Source organism: Pygocentrus nattereri, chromosome 23, assembly GCF_015220715.1.
Source record: "Pygocentrus nattereri isolate fPygNat1 chromosome 23, fPygNat1.pri, whole genome shotgun sequence".
NCBI classification, from domain to species: Eukaryota; Metazoa; Chordata; class Actinopteri; order Characiformes; family Serrasalmidae; genus Pygocentrus; species Pygocentrus nattereri.
Window position 1 is genome coordinate 28,872,596 of NC_051233.1, and position 12,621 is coordinate 28,885,216.

At 38.7% G+C, this 12,621-nt stretch overlaps 1 protein-coding gene and 1 long non-coding RNA gene across 2 annotated transcripts; both read left to right on the plus strand.

The window, feature by feature from the left end:
• Positions 1-4: 4 nt before the first annotated feature.
• LOC119262257 lies at positions 5-1,823 on the plus strand. The gene is made up of 2 exons (XR_005129514.1): positions 5-1,354; positions 1,543-1,823. It is a non-coding gene; the product is annotated as an uncharacterized LOC119262257 (long non-coding RNA).
• A 2,283-nt stretch (positions 1,824-4,106) lies between these two features.
• On the plus strand, positions 4,107-6,156 carry ins (preproinsulin). Its single transcript, XM_017713921.2, has 3 exons — positions 4,107-4,211; positions 4,980-5,160; positions 5,895-6,156. Exons 2-3 carry the CDS (start codon positions 4,983-4,985, stop codon positions 6,041-6,043), a joined length of 327 nt encoding a protein of 108 aa, XP_017569410.2. The 5' UTR covers positions 4,107-4,211; positions 4,980-4,982; the 3' UTR covers positions 6,044-6,156.
• The last annotated feature ends 6,465 nt before the right edge of the window (positions 6,157-12,621 follow it).

Sequence of the window (12,621 nt, forward strand, 5' to 3'; positions counted from 1 at the left end):
CACACAGAGAGGACCCCGGTCACCCGGCCAGGGAATCGACCCCAGCCCCGCCTCGCTGTGAGGCGACAGCGCTACCCACCACGCCACAGTTCGACATGAAAAGCTTAAAAACAGGGCTCAGTCTGGTTTTTCGGCACATATAGCTAACCATACTCAGGGCCACAGAACCATTTGAGAGCTAAGTTAACTGATTGGTGGTGGAGTGACAAAAAAAAAAAAATCGGACCTGTTCTCTAGTGCGTCAAGCTGCAGTCTACTAGGCTAAGCCAACCTGGGTGTACGGTGCCTCCCACCCAAATATGGAATAAAGAGTCATATCTGAGAGCACAAATTTGAATGACAGGGGGTGACGTGACAAAGATGAAACAGAATTGTTCAGTGGTGCTTTTAGCTGGACCCTGCTTTGCTAGCTAATGCTAGCATAGTTAGCAGACTACACATGAAACCCACCACAGTAAAGGCTGTTTCAGTAACGAGTGCTCAAAGAACCACCCTTTAAGAGGACAAAGAATCTGAGAGCATGCCTAGAGGTTTTGGAGTGATACACCGAATCAGACGTGTTTGGTGTGTATGTAGCTATTAGCCTGTTAGCTGTTAGCCACTCCTTTATGTAGTTCTCTTGGGTATTTCCTGGTTCTGGTGTAGCGGTACAACAGATGGAAAAAGAAACGATGCTGAAGCGATGGTGAATGGGGGGAGGTTAGAAAGTTCTAGACAATAAAACTTCAGTTAACTGGTTATCGTGATGTGGGGTTTCTTGCTTATTTACATCTTCTTTAACATGTTGTATGAATAGGCAGGTAATTGTCTTCAGCTGTAGGTGCGATATCTCTATATTTAAACAGACTGCTGATTGATTTTAGTTGTGCCAATTCACAATATTTGAGGAAGGCACGGTTAGCTTTGTCTGTGAGCCTAGCACCAGCCCTCGAAGAGGAACGAGTGGTGCTTTTGTCACGATGGCCTTAGTGAAATCTAAGATTGTGCTCGTCAGTTGATTTATAAGTACATATTTTCTGAAATAGTGTGTCATGAGGTTGGAGACATGGCTGCCCACACTACTGGAACAGGATGTAACCTAAATTTTTGACATTTCTGAAATAACCATGGTTCTAGTTCATTTAGGTAGTTTGAGTTTTTCATTTCATATGGTTATGTGTGTCTTTGCATGTTGAAAATGTACAAAAATATGAATTTTTTGCCTGTGAAAAAAGAACACAATGACATTCATGACCTTTATAAATCCAATTCTGGTTGGTTTTCTTAATCAAGCTGTCTGACATGCACTAATCTTTTGGTGTTCTCACCGTGTCAGCTCACAATACAGATGCAGCCCTAATTAAAAGGATGAAAGGTACAGTATGACTTCTGTTTGTAATCCTTTGACGCTTGTAAAGATACCAATTAAATGATTATTTGAGTGCCACCCACACAGCTAGTAGACATGCTGGAGGATTGACTCCCAATAACAGGCCAACTTTGCATGCGCAGCAGTAACTGGTGCCAGAGCTAACTGAGCCATTTTTACTGTTTGCATTTCAGCTGCTGAATTTGTGGACGAACACAGGGAAAAGCTCATTCAGAGAGTTTCCTCAGTAATGGAACTAGCAGACTCTCTACAAAGCAAGAAAATGATCGGTGATGAAATGTACAATAACATCAAAGTTGCAAAAACATCTCAGGAACAAATGAGGATTCTGTACGAAATTCTTCAGTCGGGAGGAACCGCTGTGAAAGCAGAATTCTATGAAATCCTTAAACTGAAACTAGCTTTCCTGGTGGATGATCTGGAGTCTGGACCCAGAAAGGCTTAGTGGACATTTTGTCCAGAGTCTCCATAAATATGGACTAGACAGACGTACTTCATGATACAGTTTAGCAGTTAACATACTACCGTGCTCTGTGACACATATAGTGGGCAGGCCCAGCTGACCTGGTTTAGACCGGTGGAAGAAGAAAGAAGAAAAAAAAAAATCCATGCGACTTAAGACTGCTCACCTGGATAGTGTTTCAATAGAAACAGGGACTAAAGCACCCTCTGCATTTAAATCTATGGGAAAGACATCAGTAAACATGGTTGGAAATTCTGGTCACAGGGACATATTCAGTGACCATAATGCTTTGCACCACCAGCATCAACACTGAGGAAATCAGCATTCTCTAATCAACTGTTGGGTACTGCTAAATTTATCAGTCAAGTTTATCAGTTAGCAAAATGTTTTTGTTTTTTTTTTGTAAATCATTGTTTTGTCATTTTTTTATACTTGGTGCCTTTTGTTTTCTGTTTTTAGGTGAGTTTATATGCATTATATACATTATATATGCATTATATATCTGTGGTTTGCAATTAATAAAGTGCTAATTATGCATTGTACAATAGCAGTTTCAGAGTTGTATATATCTGGAATTTCCATTGGCATAAATATGTGCAGTTACTTGTTTTTTCCCCAATGAGCCTCCTGTGACTAGAAATAATTAAAAGCCTTCCTACATATTTGTTTCTCTTCATATTTCCTTCAGAACTGTCACTGCAAGCATTGGGAAACATTTGATTGGAGACATCACAGGCAGAGTAGAGACTTTAAGACAGGAGCTGAGAAATCTGTTATAGAAGATATACTGCTATACTAAGCATTGAAAAACGTTACAATTGATATTTTAGACATCAGGTCTTAAGGGCAACAGTGCCAGCTCAAGTGTCCATGAGTGACTGTTCTTGGAAGCAGCAGTCAAAAGACTTTCCCATATGTGAATTTTTTTTTCCATAAGCCAAATTTTTAGGAATTGTTCCTGGATAAATTTTGTACAACATTTCAGAGTTGAAAGAACGAGGGAAGGTCACCTGTCCTAAATGAACTGTCAGTCAAAGTCAATGAAGCAACCATTGAATCTCAGTGGAGCCCCCTGACCTGATAGTTTTGGGTAACCATTAACTTCTCAGCTAACTAATGCTATTGCTATACAAATAGCAAAACATTTAGTGGTCGCTTACATAAAACATCTTTAGTGACTTTTGGCTTCAGAAAAAAGTGAAAGTGAAATAATGCATAATTGTAAATTGGGTTTTAGAGCTTAATTTTATATTTTCAATGTTAAATTTAGAGTATTAAATTAAATTTATCCCTTAAATGTTTAACTAAACATATGCAAGCGGCCACTAGATCACCAACCCTGCCAGTTGCCTCACAAAACTTTAGAGGGCTTCCATAATACCTATAATAATAGTAATAATAATAATAGTAAAAAATGATAATAATAGTCATAAGATTGACCAGTGATGGATCGCCAGTTTGGCCTATTCTGCACTTTTTACTGGACGCATATTGTACAGACCAGTATAGATTTACAGTAAAGACCTTTACATGAGATTGTCACTTGACGTCATTTTACTTATGAAAACACAAAAGAATTATGCAAAGTCAGTAAATCATAGAAATTGAAACAATCTGAAAGTGTTACTGGTATGTAGATCTGAATTTGTAACCAGTGATGAATGCATTCCCGGGGTCCAGAATGTACTGTACTGTTCCCAAAAATATCCAAATACCCAACAGAATTATACAGAGTTATATGATCCTTTGTTTGACTATCTGCACCACTCTAATAGCATACGCTTAGTCAGCAACTACTCTATCACAGGAAACACTACGACACATAAGCTTGTGCTACATTACCCTCGATTGATATTTACCACTGAAGTATCTTTACTAATTAAACTGACCATCTGTCGCCTTCTGTCGCCCCCAGAAAGCAAACGCAAAATGTGCTACCCAGCATTCTTTAGTCCAATCTCTGAAGCTCCTGCCTGATCTGAGCACAGAGGTACTCATGGTTTAGCCCCATTCCAACCCTTTTATAAACTTTTTCTCAAAGTCAGTTCAGATTATCCTTTAAGGTTTCTCAGAATACACGGAAACAAGAGCATCTTCACGTCAGGATGGATAACTAGGAACATCTTAGAGCATGTAAGTTGGTTCAGGCGGAAAAGCAAATTAGCTAGACAAACGTAGCTAATGTGGCATGTGTGATCCGACAGCCACTTAACGGCACTAGAGCGCTTGTGCGTCTAAGGTGCCTTTTTCCGCTGACATGGACCAACAGCAATACCTGCACAGGTATAAAGGTGAAGAAGAGCTGCCGATCGTCCCAAACGGTCTCTCCTCTCTCAGCACCTCACCAACTCTGTGGGACTCCTCTGTCTACAAGAACAGGTAAGTACTTTTAAAGGATAGAAGGGGGTCCTAGGTCTATTTAACATTTAAACCTCTTTGACATCCATTTGCTGTGTTGTTGGGTTTTAGTTAACTTACTATGATAATCTCAAACTACAATATCTCACCAATAGTTTGTAGACATCTGCTCCTCACTGCTGCAGTAACAGCCTCTACTCTTCTGAGAAGGCCTTACAGTATTTGTTAAACATTGTTGTGAGGATTTGATTGCACTTAGCCACAAGAGCATTAGTGAGGTCAGGTACAGATGTTGGATGATCAGTTCTAGACACTCCATCATCCAAAGGATTCAGTTCTACTTCTCTACAGCCCAGCACCAGTGGGCTTTATACCCTCTAGCCAATGCTTGGCCTTGGGCATGATGATCTCAGGCACACGAGCATCTGCTCCAGAACATCTCATTCTCTTGATCATTGTTTTTCTATTGAGATCAGGATCGCAAAGGCTGAGTGTCCCAAATTAAACTCCTGTCAGAAATGAGTGTAGCTGAATTCTCTAATTTGAAGAGGTGTCTGGGTAAAGGTTGGACATGTAGTGGAGATGAATGAAGACACTTATAATCTCTGCATTTATATCTTTGAAAAGAAATGTAGAGATTTCTACCAAAAGTGTGTGAACAATTGTGTCGCATTTCAGTGTAGTTATGGATATTAACTCTAATAAAAAGAATCTAAAGCAATTATACATTTTATCACAAGTTTAATGCTGTACAGTGTAATCCTATGGCTTAATCTGTCTTTCTCTCAGACCATGGCAGCGTGGCTCCAGGCTGGTGCTCTTTTGTTCCTGCTGGCGTTCACCACCGCAGGAGCCAATGCAGGCGCACCTCAACACCTGTGCGGATCTCACTTGGTGGACGCTCTCTACCTGGTCTGTGGCCCATCGGGCTTCTTTTACAACCCCAAGAGAGAGGTGGACCCACTGCTCGGTGAGAAACATAGTGCATCTAGATGGAATTAAGCAGCAGACACTCAAAAAGGATACACAGTATTATTATCGACTGAATACTAAGAAAGTATATTTGTCACTGAATGCTTACTGAAGATTTCAGGCTTTCTAGATATATTTAATTCATACGTAGTCTCTGCACAAAATTTCCAACATTATTATTTAATCGATCAGTTATATAAGATAATTATCTCAAAAAGTCTTCTGCAAAAGCTTGATGCTCCCTTCCCAGAAGGAGGAGCTCCAACACTCTTTCTCTCCACTCTTAAAAATAAAGGTGCTAAAAAGGTTGTCTGTGGTCTGCTCTATAAGAACCAATTTGATTCTATAAAAAGTTTTCTATATATTTTTTTACAGAACTGTTTTTGTAAAGTAGATGTGGGAAGATGAATAACCTTTTCTGAAGTTTAAAGAACCTCCACATAATGTAAATCTTCTCAGAAACACCCTTAAACCGGTATTGGTACACTATGTGAAGGTTCCATAAAACTTAAAAATTTTCTTTGCACTCAAACATCTCTTTTTCTAGCAATTCTTGTTTGATTTTTAGGGAATCAAAAGTGGTTTTTGTGTGGCTTTGCTCTGAGAACCTCTAAGAAGTAGTGTCAGTCTGGTTCATTTGTTCTGAGTATATTTTGCCTAACAGAAAACACATTTTTTTTAACTTCTCTCTTAGAATATTGCTGGATCATTATATCCGATTCCCTCTTTCAGGGTTCCTTCCCCCCAAGTCTGCTCAGGAGGGTGAGCTGGCCGAATTCCCATATAAAGAGCACACAGAGCTGATGGTGAAGAGAGGCATCGTGGAGCAGTGCTGCCACAAACCCTGCAGCATCTTCGACCTGCAGAACTACTGCAACTAAATCACCAGCTACCAGCATAGACTAACCCATCAGCTCAGAGCTACAAATGAAAAAATGGTGAAAAACCTGATTACTTGCCTTTTTCCTAGAAAATAAAGTTTCATCAAATGAAAGCTGAGTGTATATTTGTTCTTTCTAGTTTGATCATACAGCAGTCAGACATGAAAGGGTTAAAGGATAAAACTGAATCAGGAACTCACAGAGTTACTAATCCTCATGATATAAAACCATCAACAGTCTTAGACACTGCTTGGGACAGGGCTGTGTGTAGAGTCACGCTTATTATGTCATCAGTGACTCAGTTGTTAGTGTTAGTCTGTGTTTCTGTGTTCTTTGTGCTTTATTGTGTCTACCATAAAATGAGACCCTATGGCTAGAAATGATCTGCTATCCCCTGTTGTCTTTCATGCGCCTCTTCTGAAGATGTAAAACTTTTCATGCCAGAAATAATAGTCTCTTCAGTGTCACCTGCCATGCTGTCACCACAATACTCTAACATATCTCTGAAATGCTTCAACATCATACAGTAGTAACACAAAATATTAGTATGTTTAAACAATCACAACAAACAGGTGTTGCATTAGCTTTGTTAAATTAAGTGACTCCAAATGTCTGTTATGTTTAACTTGTTTTAACAATTGTTTTATTAAGACATGCTGTGAGTTTAGAGTGAATCTCACCATTGAAATGTTTCCTAGAACATTTTTAGTCCACCAAATACTTTGCTAGGCAGTAAACAAGTCAACAAGTCAAGCATGAGGATTCACTTTCAGTTATTTTATTGTGCCAGGCAATGAAAAAAGGTACTACAAGTTAAATCACTAAGCAAGCCTGATTAATATTATGCATTTATCAGGATGAAAAATAAGAACCAACTGAGAGAACCAACAGAAACACAGCAACAGGCAGAGCAGACAAGTTCCAGATCTGGTTTATCATCTGTCTGTTTGATATCTATTAGTTTTTCCTGTGCACTCAGATAGAAAATATTTTATAAAACATGTGAGTAAACTCCACAAATGTTCCTTGTTAATGAAAATTCTCCTGACCAGTTCCCCAGCAACCAGCTAATGGACGTCCAGTCTTATGTACAAAGGACTGGCTGGATTTCATCCCAATAAATCAAGAGCTCATCTGATCAGCGGTTGTAAGACTGAGACCAACTCATTAAGCAAGTGGAGTCAGGTGACCTCCTGCTTTGTGAGGAATGAAAACCTGCAGTTACACCGGTCCTGTGTGAATAAGACTTAACACCCCTGAGATAAGCTAACAAGTAATGTTCTGTGTCAATGCACCTAAATGTACCAGTAAAATACTTCAGTCATTATTAATGTGTTAGAATTCAAATATATAATGTTAAAGTTACAAGTTCATACTCATCATTAAAGATAGAGATCACTTAATTGATTCCAGAGGGAAAGTCAGCTATTACAAACTAGCACAAAGTACAGTAAAGAGCAAAACAAGAGCAAAACAAAAAAAGGCTGTGCACTATTTACAGATGTATACAGAAGTAATGATATAAAATAAAATATACTAAAACAACCACAAAATATCTTCAATAGTGTAGGGTGTTGCAGTGGTTGTAGTGGGCTGGTCTCGATCAATACCAGGTCTGAATTTAGTTCCCAGGTTAATTGAAAGTTAATGAATACACATTTTAAAAGACAATCTAAAATGAGTAAATACTATTTGGAAGAGGATACTAGGTTTGGTCACCAACTCTGGTATTTGTGATGGTTGCTACTCAAAGCAGTATTTGAAAGCAGATGTGTAACAAAATGTCATTATTGTTGACCTTGTGCAATGCTAAGCAATGTTTCAGAGACTGTTCTATGTTTATACATACAAGTATGTAGGATCAGGTTTCACTGTATTAAAATAATGAGCAAATCCCCAAACTAACTAACCCATAAACACAAATAATCTAACCAAAACGAAAGCAAAATACAGTGAACTACTGAATACAACCAATGAATAAAAAAGTAAAAGCTTTATGAAAAATACTTTTACAATATATTTAGTCTGTTACTCACTTACTTTTCTTGTGTTCTGTCTGTATGAAGCATTCCATTTTTTATTACAAAACATCCTTTAAACTATTTCTAAACTACAACAATATAGCCCACCTTCAATGCATAGAAAAATCATATCAATAAAGTATGTCACTGTACAGATGTTCTCGCTGATTGTTTACAATTCTTTTATAGTTCTAAGTAAGGTAAATGATTATTTGATACATTTATAGCTAAATAATCTCACTTATAACATAAGAAGCTCTGATGATGATGTGGAAGTCATCCACTGAAGGTGGAGGTTCACTATTAATCTGTAAGTATATGCTAAGAATAACTATAGATAAACTACTTCAATCAAGCAATCTTTATGATTCCCTGGTCATAGTGATGTCCATCACTACACATCATTACCATGATATAAGGACAAAGCTTTAATCAAGAAGTTATACAAAGGCAGACTGTTGGCCAGTGAGCACAGGGGCTAAAGGGAAGGGTTTAAAGAGCCAAGCAGTCACCTACAGTCATCCACATCCATATTCCTCCATCATCTGAAACAACAGTGATACTCAGTTTGGCAGATCATGCAGAAATCAAGCGAGTGAGAAAGAAAAAAATCTCTTAATGTAACTTATGTGAATTTGAACATGAATTTCAAACAAACCATCTTGCAGTCCCATTTTATAAATGAGGCTCCAGATCTACAGCGGCCTCCTCCAGAGTGTGGGTCTCCAGGGCTTTTACTGTGTAATGCGGCTTTACATGAGTTTCACAGAAAGACTGGATGCAGTTCACACACATCTTTACTGCTTTCAGCTTCCTCCCAGTGCAGACATCACATGCTACATCTCCAGGTCCAGCATAGCTTGGAGAAACAGCAGCAGGACTGATTACTGCTTCCTCAAATTTCTGGACCATCTCTCCAAATGCTGATGGCTTAATGCTCAGTCTGAAAGTCAAATACATTTTTTATAGAAATAAACATGCCGTTTCTCCAACCAATTAAAATGTGAGAAAATTAAAAGATAAAATGTTATGCATTTTGATATTGTAATTCACAAGAAATGGTTCAGAAATATTGTATAGAATATAGTTTGCATTAAAACATATCATTACTAACTGAACTGCTTAAAAACATGTATAAAAAAAGATTAAAAGAATGTTATAATGAGCCAAATTGATTTAATATGTAGGTCCTGACTGTGAAATCAGATCAGTTTTGTAAGTCACTGTATCTAGACAATCTAGACAATAAGGAAAAAAAGAACATGTCTTACAAAATAAAACAAAGATGAAGTTTATTCTTTAAACAAACTTGAAGTTTTCAGTGTTAAATTTAAATTATGGCTGATGTGTGGAATTCTCCTTATAGTCATCTGTGTCTGAACACATCTCTCACTCATGATCTCTTGCATTTAATCTGATAGAAGGCTGCCAAAAAAAGACATCAGGCCAGAAAAAAATTTGAGTCAAATATGTTTTATCATCCATTAACTCAAGTGGGTGACTTGGGGTGAAGGATACTCACAGATGTAACATTGTTTTTAAAAAAAAAATGTGTTCTGTATTTTTCAGTTATTTTTTTTAAAGTTCAAACATATAGCAAATGTACTGCAAGTTACTGTAAGTTAAGTTAAAATCTGAACTCTACTTGGACAGGAGCAGTAAGAAATATGATGATGAAACTAAACCCAACTATTCAACAGAGAGGTTGGAAAATAGTCAAAAAAAAAAAATTATGACTTTTCTGAGTACAGGAACCCACACATTATTGGCATGAGTAAACTTAAAAGATAAAAATAAAACGCACAAAAAAATATAGGAAAAATATTTCTGCAGATTTCTTTGAAGAAACAGAATGCAAGTCTCCCACAAAATGGAAACTGTAAAAGTTAACGATGGGCACACTGAATACTGAAAAAAAGTGTATGTATTTGGCTGTTGGGGTTTCTGTGAAACTTTCTATTTGGAGATATATATATATATATATATATATATATATATATATATATATATATATATATATATATATATATATATATATACACACACATACATACATACACACACACACAGTGCTCAAAAAATGAAGGGAACACTTAAACAACACAATATAACTCCAAGTAAATCAAACTTCTGTGAAATCAAACTGTCCACTTAGGAAGCAACACTGACAATCAATTTCACAGCTGTTGTGTAAATGGAACAGACAACAGGTGGAAATTATTGGCAATTAGCAAGACACACTTAATAAAGGAGTGGTTCTGCAGGTGGGGACCACAGACCACTTCTCAGTACCTTTCTGCTTTCTGGCTGATGTTTTGGTCACTTTTGAATGTTGGTGGTGTTTTCACACTCGTGGTAGCAGGAGACGGACTCTACAACCCACACAAGTGGCTCAGGTAGTGCAGCTCATCCAGGATGGCACATCAATGCGAGCTGTGGCAAGAATGTTTGCTGTGTCTGTCAGCGTAGTGTCCAGAGGCTGGAGGCGCTACCAGGAGACAGGACAGTACACCAGGAGACGTGGAGGAGGCCGTAGGAGGACAACAACCCAGCAGCAGGACCGCTACCTCCGCCTTTGTGCAAGGAGGAACAGGAGGAGCACTGCCAGAGCCCTGCAGAATGACCTCCAGCAGGCCACAAATGTGCATGTGTCTACACAAACGGTTAGAAACCGACTCCATGAGGATGGTATGAAGGCCCGACGTCCAGAGACGGGGGTTGTGCTCACAGCCCAACACCGCGTAATGGTGTGGGGTGGCATTTCTTTGGAGGGCCGCACAGCCCTCCATGTGCTCGCCAGAGGTAGCCTGATGAGGTACCGAGATGAGATCCTCAGACCCCTTGTGAGACCATATGCTGGTGCGCTTGGCCCTGGGTTCCTCCTAATGCAGGACAATGCTAGACCCCATGTGGCTGGAGTGTGTCAGCAGTTCCTGCAAGATGAAGGCATTGAAGCTATGGACTGGCCCGCCCGTTCCCCAGACCTGAATCCGATTGAGCACATCTGGGACATCATGTCTCGCTTCATCCACCAACGCCACGTTGCACCACAGACTGTCCAGGAGTTAGCGGATGCTTTAGTCCTCAGGAAACCATACGCCACCTCATCAGGAGCATGTCCAGGCATTGTAAGGAGGTCATACACAATACTGAGCCTCATTTTGACTTGTTTTAAGGACATCAAAGTTGAATCAGCCTGTCGTGTTTTTCCACTTTAATTTTGTGTGTGACTCCAAATCCAGGCCTCCATTGGTTAATAAATTTGATTTCCATTGATGATTTTTCTGTGATTTTGTTGTAAGCACATTCAACTTTGTACAGAACAAAGTATTCAATGAGAATATTTCATTCATTCAGATCTAGGATGTGTTAATTAAATGTGTTCCCTTTATTTTTTTGAGCAGTGTATATGTGACTGCATCTGTCAATGTCAGCAATGTCAGACTATGTTTAGAATTCTCAACACAGTAACTTGAATGATGAATTTATATAAATAATACAACCCCAGTTCCAATGAAGTTGGGACGTTGTGTAAAACATAAATAAAAACAGAATACAATGATTTGCAAATCCTTTTCAACCTATATTCAATTTAATACACTACAAAGATAAGATATGTAATGTTTAAATGGATAAACTTTATTGTTTCTTGCAAATATTCACTCATTTTGAATTTCTGAATTTCATGAACTGCATGAGCAAATAGTCCAACAGTTTAAGAATAATGTTTCTCAACATGCAATTACAAGGAATTTAGGGATTTCATCATCTACAGTCCATAATATCATCAAAAGATTCAGAGAATCTGGAGAAATCTCTGCAAGTAAGCAGCAAGGCAGAAAACCAACACTGAATGCCCATGACCTTCGACCCCTCAGGTGGCACTGCATTAAAAACCCACATCATTCTGTAACGGATATTCCCACATGGGCTCAGGAACACTTCAGAAAACCACTGTCAGTGAACAGTTCGTCGCTCCATCTACAAGTGCAAGTTAAAACTCTGCCATGCAAAGCGAAAGCCGTATATCAACAACACCCAGAAACGGCGCCAGCTTCTCTGGGCTGAGCTCATCTGAGATGGACTGACGCAGAGTGGGAAAGTGTCCTGTGGTCTGATGAGTCCACATTTCTAATTGTTTTTGGAAATCATGGACGTCGTGTCCTCTGGGCCAAAGAGGAAAAGGACTGTCCGGATTGTTATCAGAGCAAAGTTCAAAAGCCAGCATCTCTGATGGTGTGGGGGGTGTGTTAGTGCCCATCAAGCAAGAATGGGAAAGAATTCCACCTACAAAGCTTCAACAATTAGTGTCCTCAGTTCCCCTGCCCCTGTCCCAACTGCTTTGGAACGTGTTGCAGGCATCAAATTCAAAATGAGTGAATATTTGCAAAAATCTGTAAAGTTTATCTGTTTAAACATTAAATATCTTGTCTTTGTAGTGTTTTCAGTTGAATATAGGTTGAACAGGGTTTGCAAATCATCTCATTCTGTTTTTACTTAATTTTACACAACGTCCCAACTTCACTGGAATTGGGGTTGTAGTAAGAGTACCTCTGA

What these genes read in the sequence shown, in the direction of transcription:
- ins (XM_017713921.2), top strand. Translation starts at nt 4,983, where the DNA reads ATGGCAGCGTGGCTCCAGGCTGGTGCTCTTTTGTTCCTGCTGGCGTTC. An exon ending in AGAGGTGGACCCACTGCTCG is followed by an intron (nt 5,161 to 5,894) that starts GTGAGAAACATA and finishes TCCCTCTTTCAG; the next exon opens with GGTTCCTTCCCCCCAAGTCT.